This window comes from Ceratotherium simum, chromosome 9, assembly GCF_057802395.1.
Source record: "Ceratotherium simum simum isolate JZ-2026a chromosome 9, ASM5780239v1, whole genome shotgun sequence".
Taxonomy (NCBI): domain Eukaryota; kingdom Metazoa; phylum Chordata; class Mammalia; order Perissodactyla; family Rhinocerotidae; genus Ceratotherium; species Ceratotherium simum.
Window position 1 is genome coordinate 40784351 of NC_141908.1, and position 17049 is coordinate 40801399.

The 17049-nt window shown below is 37.3% G+C and overlaps 1 protein-coding gene across 3 annotated transcripts in view; it reads right to left on the reverse strand.

Moving 5' to 3' along the window:
- Positions 1–9368: 9368 nt before the first annotated feature.
- Positions 9369–17049, reverse strand: part of PLA2R1 (phospholipase A2 receptor 1) — a 112874-nt gene continuing 105193 nt past the window's right edge. For 2 of the 3 annotated variants that reach the window (XM_087435282.1, XM_004428276.3), the window contains 5 exons: positions 16890–17030; positions 16265–16381; positions 14702–14878; positions 12112–12144; positions 9369–11985 (listed from right to left, as the gene is read on the reverse strand). In XM_087435282.1, the coding sequence (XP_087291408.1) occupies positions 11771–11985; positions 12112–12144; positions 14702–14878; positions 16265–16381; positions 16890–17030 (683 nt within the window). In that variant the 3' untranslated portion in view covers positions 9369–11770. Of the gene's footprint in view, positions 11986–12111; positions 12145–14701; positions 14879–15976; positions 16382–16889; positions 17031–17049 lie in introns of those variants that run through there. The other variant, XR_015553205.1, reaches the window with a different exon arrangement.

Here is a 17049-nt window from a genome sequence, read left to right on the forward strand (position 1 = left end):
GCTCTGAGGTCAGTCGAACTGTGGGCAACACCGACTACCAATGAGAGCTCAGAACTGGGATTCATGAAAATAGATTCTGATTTCAACTTTGCCACAAATTAGCTATGTATCATTCATTGCTCCAATCAAAGACTATTTCTAAGCCTTGTTTTTATCATCTGGAAAACAGGGTGCATGAAATTGATCAGTGATCCGTCAAATGCTCCCATGAAATAAATAGAATGAGAGTGGGTAGAAAAGAACTTGTTGTCTTCACAGGAAATGGAGGCTGATTGGAGGTGGGTTGGACTGTGCAGATCACAATTATGTCCCAGGACCTGGTTCTTGGTTTTAAGCCACAGAAACTTACTCTTGTTTGGGACCGGGTGATGTCATGCCTTGACTCACCCTAACTAAACACCCACCAAAGCGGAGGTAGAGACTGTAATGCCAATTTATGATTGTTCTGCCATCCAAGTAAGCACCGTCCACTTGTTCTTCAATCTCTGTACCAGGACAAGTTTCTCGAGTCTAGACCTCCCTTCCGATGAGATTACTCACACCTGGGTACCTTCTACAGTGACATTCTGGAGATGTCACTGACCCAATGAAATCACGCAGGAGACTGAGGTAGCCATTACAATGCCAACATATTAATTTATAATTAGAAATTTAAGACAAATAATTACACAATCAGCACCTTCTCTCAAGCTGCATGCAAAATTTAATCACAATCACAAGCCATTTCCTTTATCATAGGCAACCCTCTCCTAGGGGCCTAATATTCTTAAAGCCTGGGAGATCAGACATTCCCTCAACGCTAGACAGAACTACACTGAGCACCAAAATCCTATCTAGAGATTTTTGGTGGGCATGGAAATGAAACAAAGGAAGTTATGCTTGTAGCACAAAGTAAGATGGTGTAATACATCCATCACACCCAGGAATGTCTTTGGAACCCTAAAATCCTTGGGCCATATCCCTAAGAGCCTTGCCATTGGAAGTGAAAAATACACCCTGCCCAATATCCAAGTCCCCTTCACCCCAAAACTGCTGAGGATATCTGTCTCTGAGCCTGCTTCCACAGGGGACTGATTCCCCTCCCCACTCCCCTCCTCAGCACTTTCTTACTTTGCTCAGACGTGTTTAATCAAGTTACAATCTAGACAGGTGGCCTGGGGAGCTATTTTGTCTGTCGTAGATGACTTGCTTATTTATGTACAGATCCATTCTGTGTGGATTTCACAGTTAAGTTCTGAGGGAAATTCTCACTCCCTATGTTTGGAGTAAACCTCAAACACTAACAGCTGAAGAAGAAGCTTACGACTTCACTACCCTGCTGAGCGAGCCAAGCCCTCTGTGAAACATGCTGTTAACGTGGGGTAAGGCTGCTGCTCCCACCAATCCCTTCATATGCTTAATGTGAGTTGGTTGTGTTTGTTCCCAAATCCCTTTATGCCAATTGTACTAAGTATTGTAATTTTATGATTTAATTAAATTATAAAACATAAAATATAAGTATAAAAAGAGAATTCTTTTATGAAAACTAAGCTAAGAGCTTTACAAAGACTCAATGAAGGTGAAGAGCTAAAAATTCTGTTGTGGAGCAAGACAATTATAAATATTGGGGAAAATTATAAAAATGTAGGGCTTTGCACTCAGATTGGCCTACAGTTGTCTTTAAATTTTCTCTCCACTAAAGACGCTGAAATTGGATATTATGAACAAAACCTGAGGGATGTGCTTTATGCATGAGGCCAACATGAAGCTATGTTAAAATGAATGATACTCTCCCTACACCAAAAGATTTGTGAATAAATGTATATTTATGTGTTCTAATAGAAAATAAAATCTTTAAGCGAAGTCTGCATCTATCAATTTTTATAATTCCTTCCTTTAACTGATATTTTAGATTCTTTGACTAGAGGTCCCAACTGAGTCAGATAAGAGTGCTTCAAGTGTAGTATGAGAAATGATAATAACAATATAATGGCTACCATTCATGGAGCTATATTTCTTAACAAATACAGTTTATTATTAAAATGTAACATTAAATTTACTTATTAATATGCAATTACACATTATCTTCTAAAATAATATATAAATAAGTAGGCCTTCTTGCTCAATATATCTCTTTTCTCTCTAAGCTTCCCTTGGGAAGTTGCAGTATCAACTCCAGGGAGTTTCTACTGTGAGTCCCAGTGTCACCAAGCTCTCTGATCTTTCCCTGTCACCAGGAGGTGCTGTTTCATTCGGATGCGCCCCCTGTTGGGCAGTGTGCAGATAGACTTGTTTTCCTTTGCACCTTTAGGTGTTATCAGAGTGAAACAATTTCTTGTCTGACCAGAGGAGTCCTTGCTTGCGGACTACAAGTGCTGATGGCCTGAGTAAACATTACATTTATTCAGACATGCTCAGTGTTGCACAAGTTTCTCATTCATCTCCACAAAACCGCATTTTGTATCAGGAACTCCAAAGCCCTTGGTGACTCACGAGGTAACTCTGTTAAGTCCCCATCCCTCTCTACTCCTTTCACTGAGTTTTCCCTGATTCTGCTTTCTGGTACCAGGTCTCCCCCTCTCCCCAGCCAAAGTCTACAGGGACAAGAGTCTGGCTGATTCCTACATCTGTGGGTTGGGTTTCCGGCTCCTACCAAGCTCTACTGTCTAAGAAGATGAAGAGTAAAGTTTAAATAACCTCCTGGGGACATGACCTCCTAAGTTGGGACAGAAGGAGCTTAAGTTAATTCATAAACCACCATGTGGAAACAATAATAAAGTCACAATTTCAAGGTTGGGGGAGGGGCAAGAGAAAATATTAATATAGTCCTTTAATAATTTGCTATATTAAACTCAAAATATATTTATTTGAAAAACACCCAGGAAAATATACCATTCTGGAATTTAACGTAAATGAGAAACTTAATAGGAGAAATAGGGCATTTTATGTTAGTTTTAAAAATCAATTTCAAATATTAAATAGAAGCACAGGAAACAAACTGAAAATAGCATAGATCAGGATGTCTTTTTTTTTTTTTGCAAAAAAAATGGTATTGCTACTCATAATAGAAATGGATGACAATATTTTAAATGAGTTAACTTTTGCCCATCATACTCACTTCATGGTGTGAAGAAAACAGCTCTTGAATGACTTTTTCCCTTAATTTGTTCTAAATTACAGCAAAGTGCTCTGCAAGAAGCAAGTGCTTGTGTTAATTAACTTTGAGTAAAGAAGGTCACTGGTATACACAGGACTCATTTTGTGGTTTTAGTTATAGATTTTCTTCTGCAATTAGAATTCTTCATTAGGCATTATAAGCACATGCAGAGTTTTACTTTTTCACCCAGCATTTCAAATTTAGGCACATTTGTTGATTTTTTCTCTAAAAAAATTTAAAATGCAACAATAATAATGGAATTGACTCAAGAAACGAAACATATGGTTCAACATATTTATAAATACACTTAAAATAGTGACCTTTTATCTAAGCCTGAATATTATAGCTTAATTTTTTAAACTGCATACACTATTGTATTTCATAATGTATAACATAAAGAATAAACAAATCTGAATTTTCAGTCATTTTATATTGAATTGTAAACATTGGAGATAAAATTCTAAATGCTGTAAATTCTTGTAAATAATCCAAGTTACCAAAAGTTTCATCAGGTTTTAGAGAACCATAAAGAGCTAAGTCAATATTTCTAAAATACATATAACTTTTAAATGTTTATTTCTAATGGTCAGTTGTAAAAGCATTAGTTTTTTCGAGGGTAAGCCATTATTTTTATGCCTAAGAATTATAAGAGAGCCATAGTATGTGTTAATTACGTTGCTCATATAACACATGATATAACATAGATTTTAAACTGAAATTCTTTATGGAAGTTAATATTTGAATTAACTTGTGGTATGATCAACAATGCATATTCACTCACCTCTTCCAATCTACCCCAGAAGTAACTAGGAATCACTATAAACAAGTTGACTTTAAATGGATTTGGCCACAGTATAAAGGTAATAAGGTATGCCATTCTTGTTATTGTCTTTTTTCTGAGGATTAAAAATTTAGCTGTATGTAAATTTGGGCCATCTTTTCTTTGTTGTTGGCCCAAAAGCCAAAACTTTCTATCTCACTCAAAAAGATATCAAAGAAAGCTGTTTTATCTAAAATTTCTTATTTAAAATAGGCATTGTTCTCCCGGTTAAGCCTCTTTCTCTACTTGACAGAATTAATCAGTACCCATTTTTTTCTGATTCTGTTCCTCCTGTTATTATTTGTCACGTTGTATTACTTATTATTTACATATTCCTCTCTCCCTGAGACCCTGTGAGTAAAGAGATGGGGTTTTATTCATATTTCCAGCCCCAGAGCCTAGGACTCTCTCTTGGCCATAGTAGACTCTCAATAAATGTTTACTGATCAGAATTGCTTGCCAATACACTGTCAAGTGCTGCCCATATATATATTAGTGCTTGCTAAGACATGTCAAATTATGGTAGACTTCCCATTTAGCTCTTATTGTCTAAATCAGGGGTCAGCAAACTTTTCTGTAAGGGCCCAGATGGTAAATATTGTAGGCTTTGAGGGCCATTCAGCCTGTGTCCCAACCACTCAACTCTGCCGTTGCAGCCTGGAAGGGGTCACACACAACGAGGAAACGAATGAGGATGGCTGTGTTCCCATAATTTTCTTTACAAAAACAGGCAGTTGGCTGGATTTGGCCCTGCTAATCCCCGCTCTAAATCATTGTTTTGAGGAGTGGAAAAAGAGGGCATAAAGATTCCAACCGTGTATCATGATAATCATTACAGTCCAAGTTTCTTATAAATGTTGGCAATAAGAATTAGGATGGACATAACATTTTTGAAATATCTCCCAATTTTTGTTCCCTAGGAACAAAGAGAAAACTAAGCGAATTTCCCCCCCACCCCCGTACCCTGTCTACCATTAAGACTAAACCATGAGGTTGTAGTGGATGAGCAGGAGTAAGAGAATCAGAGGTGCTGACAAGACAGGGAGGCAAAATGAAAGAAGAGTGTGGAGGAAAGAGAGTAGATAGAAGTAAATGTGGCTGACAGCAAGACACATGTTGGTCCAAATCCTCCAGTGGGTAGGCTGTTAGGCAGACTGAAGAAAAGCTGGATTCTGCTTGTTTCTCATTTGGGACAGGAGAGAAAGAATGTTGTAGAGCAGTGGTCCTCAAACGTTTTTGCTTGCATACTTCCTAAGAGAATTTTGAAAACAATGTATATACCTTCACACATTTCTAAGTTGACATCTAAAATTTTTTATAATTAGGATGCAATTTTCAGCATATTATAAATATGCTTAGTTTTGTTGAATTATGTACAGGAATTCTCTGTACTCTGTTGGCAACTTTTCTATAAACTTAAAGTCATTTCAAAATAAAAAATTAAGAGCCAGCCCTGATGGTGCAGTGGTTAACGTTTGGCGCTCACACTGCTTCAGCGACCCAGGTTCAGTTCCCAGTCGCGGAACCACACACCCTGTCACTTGCCAGGCTGTGACAGTGGCTCACATAGAAGAACTAGAAGGACTTACATCTAGGATATACAACCATGCACTGGGGCTTTGGGGAAGAAATAAAATAAAATAAAATACAAAGTTAAAAATCTGCTATGATATTAGAGTCCATTGGACATATTAAAAGGGTGACATGACACTTTTATTTTAAAATAAATAAATTCCTGTTCATAATTCATCCAGCTTCCTCTAATGGTACATCTCACATAACCAAAATACAATCAACAAAACTAAGAAATTAATACCAGTACAATACTATTAGCTAAAATATAGACTTTATTCTAATTTCACATTTTCCCATAACGTCCATTTTCTGTTCCAGGATCCAATCCAAGATTCCACTTTGCATTCAATTGTCATATCTCCTTATTCCCCTCCAGTCTGTGATATGTCCTCAATCTTTCCTTATCTTTCACGATCTGGACACTTTTGAAGTGGTCTATTATTTTGTGTATAATTATTAGTAGTACACAATTGATTAGAACAAATTAAATATATTACAACAGCTAATAAATAATTAGTATATATCAATCTAAAATGTGATAAGTAATGTATCTCTTAATGAAATGGATGTATCATAGATAAAATTAATTAATATTCATTTAAAATTGCTAGAATAAGTCAAGATCCAGCATGAATTCTATTTCTTTTTTTTTTTTGTAGTTATACATGCTGAGAAACTCTGATGAGATTGCTGGTGTTCACCATAGTCAGTTATCCTCTCCTTCCTGAGCACACTGGGAGATCTCCCAGACTTCTTTGCAGTTAGATTGGACCATGTGACTAGTTCTGGCCAATGACATGTGAGTAGAAGTGCCATGTGTTGTTTCAGGACCCAGGAACTTAAGAGTTCTCTACTCCTTCTTCCTGCCAGAGCATCACTAGAAGCCTCATGTTCCAGAGGAAGGAAAATGCAGCCTGGATCTGTGAGTTACTGCTTGAAAGTGAGCTGCCCTGGAGAGCCAATGGAACCATAGCAGGCTTTGCATGACTAAGAAATTAACTTCTGAGTTTTGTCTTGAACCACTGACATTAGCTTGTTTGTTTGTCTGTTTCCACAGCATACCTTAACCTATCCTGACTAACAAAGAAACTTTTTTCACATAAATAAGTAGATAAGAATGAAAGGAGGTTTGTTATAGCAATATAACGCCATTATTTGAATTCCTTTCTCATATGTCCTAAAATTACAGTGATCCTTCATTAAAAATTATTATTTGACTGATAATTTGATTACATCCTCCTTGAGTTTTGCTTAAAGCAAAGAACTGGAAACACTTGGTTTGCAAAAGGATTTGTTACTCAGTCGGAGTGACTCACTTTGTCAATTTCCTAGACGTAAAATTAAAAGGCTTTACTAAGACTTTTCAAATGACTATTAATTATGCCTGTTACTCTTTTTTTTTTTTTTAAAGATTTTATTTATTCATTTTTTTTCCCCCCAAAGCCCCAGTAGATAGTTGTATGTCATAGGTTCACATCCTTCTAGTTGCTGTACGTGGGACTCGGCCTCGCGTTGGACGGAGAAGTGGTGCCTTGGGGCGTGCCCGGGATCTGAACCCGGGCCGCCAGCATCAGAGCGCGCACACTTAACCGCTAAGCCACAGAGCCGGCCCTATGCCTGTTACTCTTTCACTTATAGGCACCTTGTTTTACCTGATATACAAAGTAAGGTTGGGAAAAATGAAATATTGTTAATTTCATTATACTTTTGTCAATACTGTTTTCCTATTAACATGTCTTTATCTTAATATATGCTTTAATCAGAACACTAGAGTTGCAAATTTAGTTTATTCAATTAATGAAAAATATTCATCATAAAACTTAATTGGTAAAGCCAATCCTCATTGTCAAACCCATAAGCCAAATAAGACAATGTTCAGAAAAAGTCTGATTTCATTTTTCAATTCAATAAGCATGCTAATACTCTCATTTAGAAATTTAAGATAGATAAAGCATAGAGCTTTGCCCTGAGCTTTCCACTAGGATAAAGTAAGACATCAGGTTCTTCTTATCAATATCTACACTCTCTTTACTTTGCTTTCACCAGATTTTCTCTCCAGAAATATTTTCTTTGACAACAGTTGGGGGCTGGATGAGATAAATTCTTAAACAAAAGTAGTTATCACTCATGCTGTTCCACTATACCATATATACTAATTTCGAATATCCCAACATGGGGCAAAATAACTCATCACGTCATCCTTAACAGAAAAATGTATGAACACAGGGAAAGACATGAGGCTCTACACTGGGTTTATAATTCCTTTATTAAAGGACGCTTCACTGATATTATTACTTTGAAATTTTTTCGTTTGGTTCCGTGGAGGATTTTCCCAAGGTAAGCCATCATAGTAAAATTTGGAGTGAAAGCCATGTCTTTCTTTCTTTCTTTCCTTCCTTCCTTCCTTACATCCTTCCTTCCTTCCTTCTTTCTTTCTTTCTCTCTTTCTCTTTCTCTCTCTCTCTCTCTCTCTCTCTCTCTTTCTTTTTTTTAAGGTAGAGACAGGCATTTGTGCAAAGAGAGGTGAGAAAGAAGAACCAGCATGACACCTTGATCTCCAGGATGTTCTCAGACAAGTCAGTTCTAAGAAAAAATATATATGAAGGTTAAAGGTTCTGGAAACTAAACTCCTTAAAAATATCCATGCTCCTATATCTCTTGGAAATCCTTATGCACCTTCAAGGTATGTGTCCTCAGTTTGAAGACTATTAACTTAGAGAATGTATTTCAATAGCCCACGGAAGCTACATGATTAATCAAAGATAGATCTCAAGTTAACTTCTTCTGTCAGGCAGAGGCAGGAGATCCATTGCGGGACTCCAATGCCTTAGGAGATGGAGGCCCTATTATACTGGAGGAACTTGGACCCCTGAATGACTGAATAGAGCAAAGTCCTCCTGCAAGCCCATGTAGGTGTAGATGAGAAATAAACCTCTGCTGTGTTAAACCACTGAGATCTCGGGATTGTTTGTTACGGCATTTAGCCTCCCTGACTAATAGGGTAGCTGATGGTACTAGATCGGGTCTCAGTACTACAGGGATGAAGTGGCCTTGTAGCTAAGAACTACAATGTCCAGGTAGGGAATTGAATAGGAATCATAGCCAATTCTCTGGGGATACGGCAGTGCCAGGGAGAGCCTGGATGGGGCCAAGTCAAAGAGAATAGACTACAGGTTGCACCAACTACAGGCTTCATAGCAGATGCCCAGGCGAATTCCCAGGAGTGGGGCCAGACAACTACCCTCACTGGACATCAGATAACACACATCCACAGTCAGTTATCACCTTCTCCCTCCAGTACCTCAAGGACACAACAAGTTCTCGAATATCCAACCATTGTTTTGAGGAGGGAAAGGAAATTCCAAAAGACTGACTGTTTATCTAAAGAGACCATCTAATCCGCCCTTGATAGGGAATAGAACTTTCAATAGAAGAAACATTTAAACTGAAGGAAGACTGTTAGAATTGGAAGAGTCCAAGATATCTTTAACTGGAAAATCCAAGATTTTCCATTACTCAGAGTCATAGAAAATAATTGATTTTTTTTGGAGAGGGGCACATTAATTATGTACGAATGAGTTTGTGACTCTGCTACTTTTTTTATTTTCATGCTGTAGCTGTGAAATGTAGTTCAGATTAAAAATAGATGTGGAAAAAGTTTTTAAAAGTACACATATATGAATAAAACAGAATACTTCAGTACTTTCTATTTCTGAAATTTCAGTAATGGGAAGGAGTGCATGATCTGTGCATGGAAACAGATTCCCTAGAGATGTGGTTCAATATTAAATATCAAAGTACAGAGCATTGACAAGAAGTACAGTTTCTTTCTGAAAAACCACTTTATTAATGACATATTTTGTCAAATTGTTATGTGTGACTATTCCACTTCAATATACCTTGACAGGAAGGATAATTGATTAGCAGTTTTTACCAAGTCTACTGAAAAGAACAGAACTTTAATTTCACTTGACAGATTGTTAAATTGGGCTTTCATACCATCTGCGTAATTCAACTCAATTATTCTTTTGAGTCATAAATATACAACTGCCACATAATATAATATCTCTTAAAAAATAAAGTCCCCCAAAATAAAAAAAATCACGGAAGTTGATTGTCCCAGCATATAAACTACACAGCAGTCGCAAAGAGCTGCTTTTGGAAGGTGTATTAATGTTTCAGGCCACAAGGCCTTCCTTCTTAGAGCATGCTCTTCAAACTCTATTTCTAGTGATGATGGTTTTCCACTTAGAAATTTATTCACACTTTCTCCCGGAGCTCCACCTTGTGACTAGTGGCCCCCAGTTTTGAGGCAGCTGGTTGTAATAATTAAAATGCACACTCTGGGGAGGCCCTGAGAGTCCCTCAGCTTCTCTCTGTTGTGGGACCTTACTTAATTTTCCTAACCACCTGATATTTTCTACTTCTGCATTCCTTTACTGGGTTCCTGTCAGTTTTCCTTCATTAGAAAATAAGTGCAATGAAAACAGATCTCACTGACTTGCTTACCCCAGTACCCCAGTTCCTACAATGGCACTTGGTTCTTAATAGGAACTTAATAAATGTTTATGTAATGAGTAACTTTTGAATACTGGTCATGAAGTCATGTTTCCTTATAAGAAATTAATGAAGGAGGATCAAATCTTTTTAATTTATGGACAGTATCATGCTTTTAAGCCAGCCCTGGTGGTCTAGTGGTTAAGGTTCAGCACCCTCACTGGCACGGCCCAGTTCGTTTCTCGGGAACCACACCACCTGGTTGTCATACTGTGGCAGGTGGTGGCTCTGTGTTGCTGTGATACTGAAAGCTATGCCACTGGTATTTTAAATACCAGCAGGGTCACCCATGGTGAACAGGTTTCAGTTGAGCTTCCAGACTAAGACAGACTAGGAAGAAGGACCTGGCCACCCACTTTTGAAAAAATTGGCCACGAAAACGCTATGAATAGCAGCAGAACATTGTCCGATACAGTGCTAGACGGTGAGAGGATGGCGCAGGAAGACAGGGCAAGGGTTCCACTCTGCTGTACACAGGATCGCTAGGAGTTGGAATCAACTTGATGGCATTAACAACAAAATCATGCTTTTAATCATTATTTACTCCACTAACTAGTGACTCCACTAACTAGTCCAACACAAAAGGATGTGGTTCCCCAAAACCATAGTTTACTAAATAGAACACCCCAAATAAACTCATTTATATAACACATGTATTTAGATTACTACTGGAGAGTAATTTATTTAGTACTTCCCAACATATCGTCTAGTCTGGTTGTAATGGGACTGTAATTTAGATCTTCAATTTTTCCTATTTAAATTGAAGTCACATTTTATATCTTTTGGTTGTTGAGTGTTACGTATTATTTTATACCTTTAGTTTTAAATAAGGCCCATGAGTTTTAACAGTATTAAGATCTCAATAAATTCCTTTAAGCTTATCTACAAGACGTTTTTAACTATCAAACTTAGTCATCATTTAATAATTGAAAATTTTAGGCCACATTGTGTGGTTGCTTATGAAAGTGTGCTGCTATCCAAGATCTTTACTATTTAAAGAAAGATTATTTTTCTTCTCCTTTAGTTTGATAAGTGAGAACTAATAAAAATGAATGTCACTCTAAATATTAGTTTAGAGCCCAGAACCTGTGAGTTTTAAGCTTAGAAATTAGTATTTCCCAAACCTAATCAGTTAAACTGATTGAATTTAACCCAAATCAGTTAAAACTGATTGAATTTAAAAGATTGCATTAAAAACAAACAAGAAACCTTTCAGAAGCCTTTTCTTTTGCCTCTCATATACAAGTGGAGGGTTTTAAAATTTGTTTTGCTCTCCCCTTCTCTCTTTTAAAGAGTGAGTGTGAGTAAATGTCTTAATAGATACCAGATTAGTTTAAAAATTCCCCCCAAATTTTGGTAGAAACATTAATGCAAAAACTATTATTCACATTGGTTTGAGAGTCTTCAATAGGGAGTTTCTTTTAATAGCTCCTGTTTTCTGAATAATAAGACTTGTATAATTTCCCCTTTTTAAGAATAGATCACAGTTTGGGGAAATGAATAAATTAACACTCATCTGATTTGGTTACAGTTCAAAACCAGTAATCACTTTAAGAATAATTCAACTAGTGACACAATTTCACATTATAATGGCATCTGGTCTGGAAAGGAAAATACAGAGGAGACTCTCTTATGGTCTTCTTTACTTATCCTCATGGCTGTGGCCTTCTCTGACTTCATTATTATTGGTCATTCTTCTCAAGATCAGAAATGAAAATATTCTCTTCTAAATGGACTGTACTAAAGTTGGTTGTAGGATAGTAAGTATTCTCAAACCCTGCAAGTCTCCTGAAGATACGACTCTTGTGCTTGTATATGCAGAAGGAAAGTGTGGAAATTGCCAGAATTACTATCAGTGTCAGTGCCACTGCAAGAGGTACAATGCTGTGACTTGGTCCTGAAAGAAGGTGAAAAAAAGGAAAACTTCAATGACGATAAAGTAAGATAGATACTGTCACATAGTTATTTCTTATTTTATTATTTCTAAGAAAAATCAAAATCTTCCCTACTGTTCCGAACCTACCTTTTCCTGGATGTTCCTTTACTGTGTGAATATCTAAAATCAAATACAAAAAAAATACTGAGATGAAATTTTCCTTTTAATTCAGCAAAATTATGTCATTACTTATAGCAGGGCTCAGCAAACTATGGCCCACGGATCAAATCTGTTTGCCTGTTTCTATAATTACTGTTTTCTTGGAGCTCAGCCACGCTCCTTCATTTATGTATTATCTATGGCTGCTTTCATCCGACAATGGCAGTGTGACAGAGACCATCATGGCCCCCAAAGCCTAAAATATGTACTATCTGGCCCTTTACAAGAAAAGTTTGCTGGCCCCTGATTTATAGGAATCATTATTAGTGCTCACAAACACATACGCTACTTTTTTTTTTAAGCTGAAGAACTCCCATCCAGTTTCAGCACCGTGCTGCAATAAAAATATAAGTAAAACATAGTCTCTGTCCGCAAGGAACTCAGTTTGGTTGGGATCTGACATGGAGTCTGTCCAGCAATGATAAACTCCCTGCTTCTATGCAAGGATTTTAAAATCAACACCTTCTTACCTTTGTGGTCTCAAGAATCTTGGGAAATGAATAATGGCTCCACCATTCAAAAAGTTAGATGGCTCTTGTTTGAGGATTTTCTACTGTAAAAACGTATCTCTTTCAAGTAAACTCTATCTCAAAATTTGAACTCTGCTATTTTGATCTAGGTAAAGATCCAGAGGATATGTAGAGAATGACCCAGAGGAAGATCAGTAAAGGATTTGTGAGTGGAGGAGGAAGTGCCTTGGTGCACTACTTATGCCCATTCACTCTTACAGACTTAAAAGAAACATCAACATTGTTACCAATAGTAAAACCATATTTTTCTGTGTGTGTGAGGAAGATTGGCCCTGAGCTAACATCTGTGCCAGTCTTCCTCTATGTTGTACGTGGGACGAGGCCACAGCATGGCTTGATGAGCAGCGGGCAGGTGCAGGTCCGAGCCCGCCAACGCCAGGCCGTCAAAGTGGAGCGTGCGAACTTAACCACTATGCCACCAGGCCAGCCCCAGACTATATTTTTTAAAAAACCTTTTTTTGCAACTTAAAAATAAAATTGTATAACTTTGCATAATATTATTTAAAACATGTATTAGTGTGTGTGTGTGTGTGTGAAGATACTTTTTAAAGAAAGACTGTTAAAAGAGTATTTATTCTCAGAAGGGAGGCAGTGAGCAGGTGTAGAAGGAGCCCATGGCCAGAAAATTTGGAGTGTAATCCTCCATGTAGCCTCAGTTTAGACAACTACTTTTCTCATCTGTAAAATGGGAATATCTTATCTGCTTGACTGCCATGGAAAGTTGCTGTGAAGTACGAAAGAGGTATCCTACGTGTTATAGGAAGCTCTAAAGTCCTATACGGACACGGAGTATTTCTGATTTGTTCTTGATGCTTAAATACTAGTGATCACTTGGGCAAACTATTTATTAGGCTTAGTCCTGTTTTCCATACAGAGTTGATATTGACACTACTGGGGCTTCAAACATTGGTGCCACATCTACCAATTTTTTGCTCCTTCATTCCCAGTATCTCATCAGTTACCAAGGCCTGATCATTCTCTTTTCCCATTTCTACCCTCCTTTTTTGTCCCTAGTTCTGTCACTCAAATTAAAATTGCCTCCCTTTACATCCAGATAAGTGTGACTCCACTGCAGCTGTCTACAGAGCACATGGAGGTCCCTGCCTCCTTCACCATGAGGTTCAGCTCTTCACAGCACTCTCTGTGAATGGATCCTACATCACTGCCCAATTTTACTCCCATCGCCACCCAATGTGAGCCCTTCACTCCAATCTAAGCCCATTCTCAACTGCTGCCTTTAATCATGCTGGGACTTTGTCCGAAATGCCTTCCCTCCTCTGTTCTCTTCATCCTTTGGGATTCCAAAGCCTCATCTTCTCTCTGAAGCCTTCTCCAGTGGCCCAGGCCACACCAATCCCTCCTTCTTTATAATACTAGTATCTAGAACTGTTGCAATTATTATAAACATTGTGCTACGTCAATGATCTCATTAACAGCCTATTTTAGAAATCCCTGCTATTGTTTGCAACTGACTATAATTTTCTGGGTTAGATTTCTAAAATGTCCTTACAAACTAAGTATGTAGCTCAAGATGAAGCTAAATAGTGACTTTTATGACATAGCTTGCAACAGAGAATCACATCTACTTATTTATAACAGAGATGCCTAGGCCTAGATTATATTTCCTGGGACCAAAGATGAACCTTAAAAATTCTAAGTAGGAGTGGCCAGAATGAGGCTAGCTGGTTTACATTTCTGGCTCTATTTGCTTGAGGTACGCTGCTTTTTTGCCCATTAGGTTAACAGCTGGGTGACACAAGAAAGTCATAGTCCTTGAATTGATTTATAATGCTTTTTTTTTTCATATCAGAGAAAGAAGGAGCTGCAATGTCCTTTGACTCTTTTGATGTAGACCGAGAAGATAATGTCAGAATCTATCTGAATCCTCTCTGAATACTTGGATTTTAAAACCTTTAAATGCTAAGGAGGTGGGTCAACATTAATCGGAGTAGAATCAAAATGAAGAATCACACTCTAACTTTACTCACCTGCCTCCATTTTACATATGAATCCTTTTTTTTCTTGGCATGGGGATAACTGCCACACTCCTTCGGGGATCCTCAGGGCAACACACAGATGCGGTTGGACGTGGTCCATCTCTGGCTTCCGAATGCCCCAGTTTGACTGGTCTGTGGGAGTTCCATCAAACCACTTTATGGTTTCATCTGTGGAAAAATTGCTGACTTATTATGAATTATGTGCATGGTTATCAAACATACTAAGACTGGAATGAACCACAAAAAGCAGCCCCTAAATTTAATGAGACTTTCTTCTTATTTAATGCATTCAACTCAGTAGGTACAGTCACGAACTTAACAACAAAAGGTAGGTATTAGTAAAGATGCCTTGTGAACAACTCTATTTATTTTAGATATATTGTTCTAATTTAGTTCATTTAGGATATATTTCTTAATGTAACAGTTTGAATTTTGAAATATTCCATATCATTATAATCAATTTAAAGAATTCATTTCATAAACCAAACTAATCAATACAGAGAAAAATCCAATAGGACCTAACATCCAAATCATTACAAAATGGCTCACTTTCTGAAAGAATTTTACAGTGAGTTTCTTTGAATAGCAAGCAAGTGGTGTACCAAGGGGTGGGGGTGGTGGGAGAGTCCACCCATGTATAGGCAATAAGAGGGTGCATTATCTGAAAAGGATTTAGATAAAAACTAAAAGTCGGTCAGCTTTTTATTGCCACCATGTGCTAGAAATTCTAAACAAGATCGGTGATGGAAATACTCCTCCTCACCAGGGTGGACCCTTCTCCACTTTGGTACAACACTCTAACAAGCTTTCTATACCAATTAAAATAATTTTCTTTTTTTTTTTACACTTTTTTTTTCCCTCCCAAAGCCCCAGTGCATGGTTGTATATTCTAGTTGTAAGTCCTTCTAGTTCTTCTATGTGAGCCATCGCCACAGCATAGCTACTGACAAATGAGTGGTGTGGTTCCATGCCTGGGAACCGAACCCGGGCCGCCAAAGCAGAGCGTACTGAACTTTAACCACTAGGCCATCAGGGCTGGCTCTAAAATAATTTTCTTTACATGTACTTTCAATAACCATCACTTACATAAAGGAAAGACTACCATGCTCTTATTTGATTACAAACTCTGGTTTTTATGAGTAGCAAGTAACAATTCTAATAGCACAATTTATCACTGAAACACTTCCATTACTCTATGGTGTTTTTATAACATTTAGGAACCTGGGGTAGTTTCAAGTAAATATGGTTTTGGTGTCTATGACTTACCCTGTGACTACAAAGTTCCAGTTAAGCATCTTCATGAAGTGAGGGTAAATATAAGATAAACTGTTTGTTTTCACTTTTGGTACTGTGGGAGTATTTTAAAGGACAAGACGGTAGAGAGAAAAGAGTTAGCAATGTTGTCTTTGCAAGAAACGGCTTTAGGACTCATGCTATTTTTTCACAGCAAGTGTATCCAAGGAGAGCGTTCTGGTTTGCAGAAGCCATTTTCATCAGCGTTGACCACTGTGTATTTATTTATGCCCTCTCCTCTTCTCTACCCAAATTACTTACTGTCACCATCAAACCGAGCATTCAACCAAACCATGTGGACAGAAGAAACAAAAGCAGAAAGCTCTTCTAGGAGAAATGAGTTTTCAGCCTCGTCCTTGATTGTCAAAAGATTAGATCCTATAAAAGAGACCAACAGCAAATGAACAAGTATTTGTGTTTACACATAAATACAATTTAAAAAAATGTCTCCTATACCATAATTTGTAAAGTTCAGGCATTTAAAAGTGAAAATTTTCATTGTAAATATGTGATTTTTGATTAAAAATTTAAAAGTAAAACTACATTTATTAAAAGATACAAGCTTGTACTTTAGAAGTTAAAGCGTAGAATATTAATTTTAGGGAACATTAAAAATTCATAATTCAAACACATTCAAAAGGAACATTTTCTTGGGAAAACACAGCATTCTGAGACAGCACCTTAGGTTTTCAAATTCTATACTGGACATTGAGTTTCATATATCAGCCATTCCCCAAACAAGCAAATTCAATAGTATTTATTTTTCCAATGGTTTTTGTTGCTCCTAAAGTCACCAAATAATCAGACAAATGAAGAAAACCACATTGTTTACTGAAATGTCAAGAAGGAGCACATTGAAAGCATTTCACCATCACAAAAGAATTACCTTCCTTTTTGCAAAATTCATGAGCAGTCTCAAAACTTGTACTGTCTAGGACTGTAGAAAAACTGTAGCAATTACTTTTGAATTTTATCCACGGGATAGATGTTTCTGAGCACAACTCTGGGTATCCAAATGCTCTTGTTTCTGTAAACAAAAATCAGTT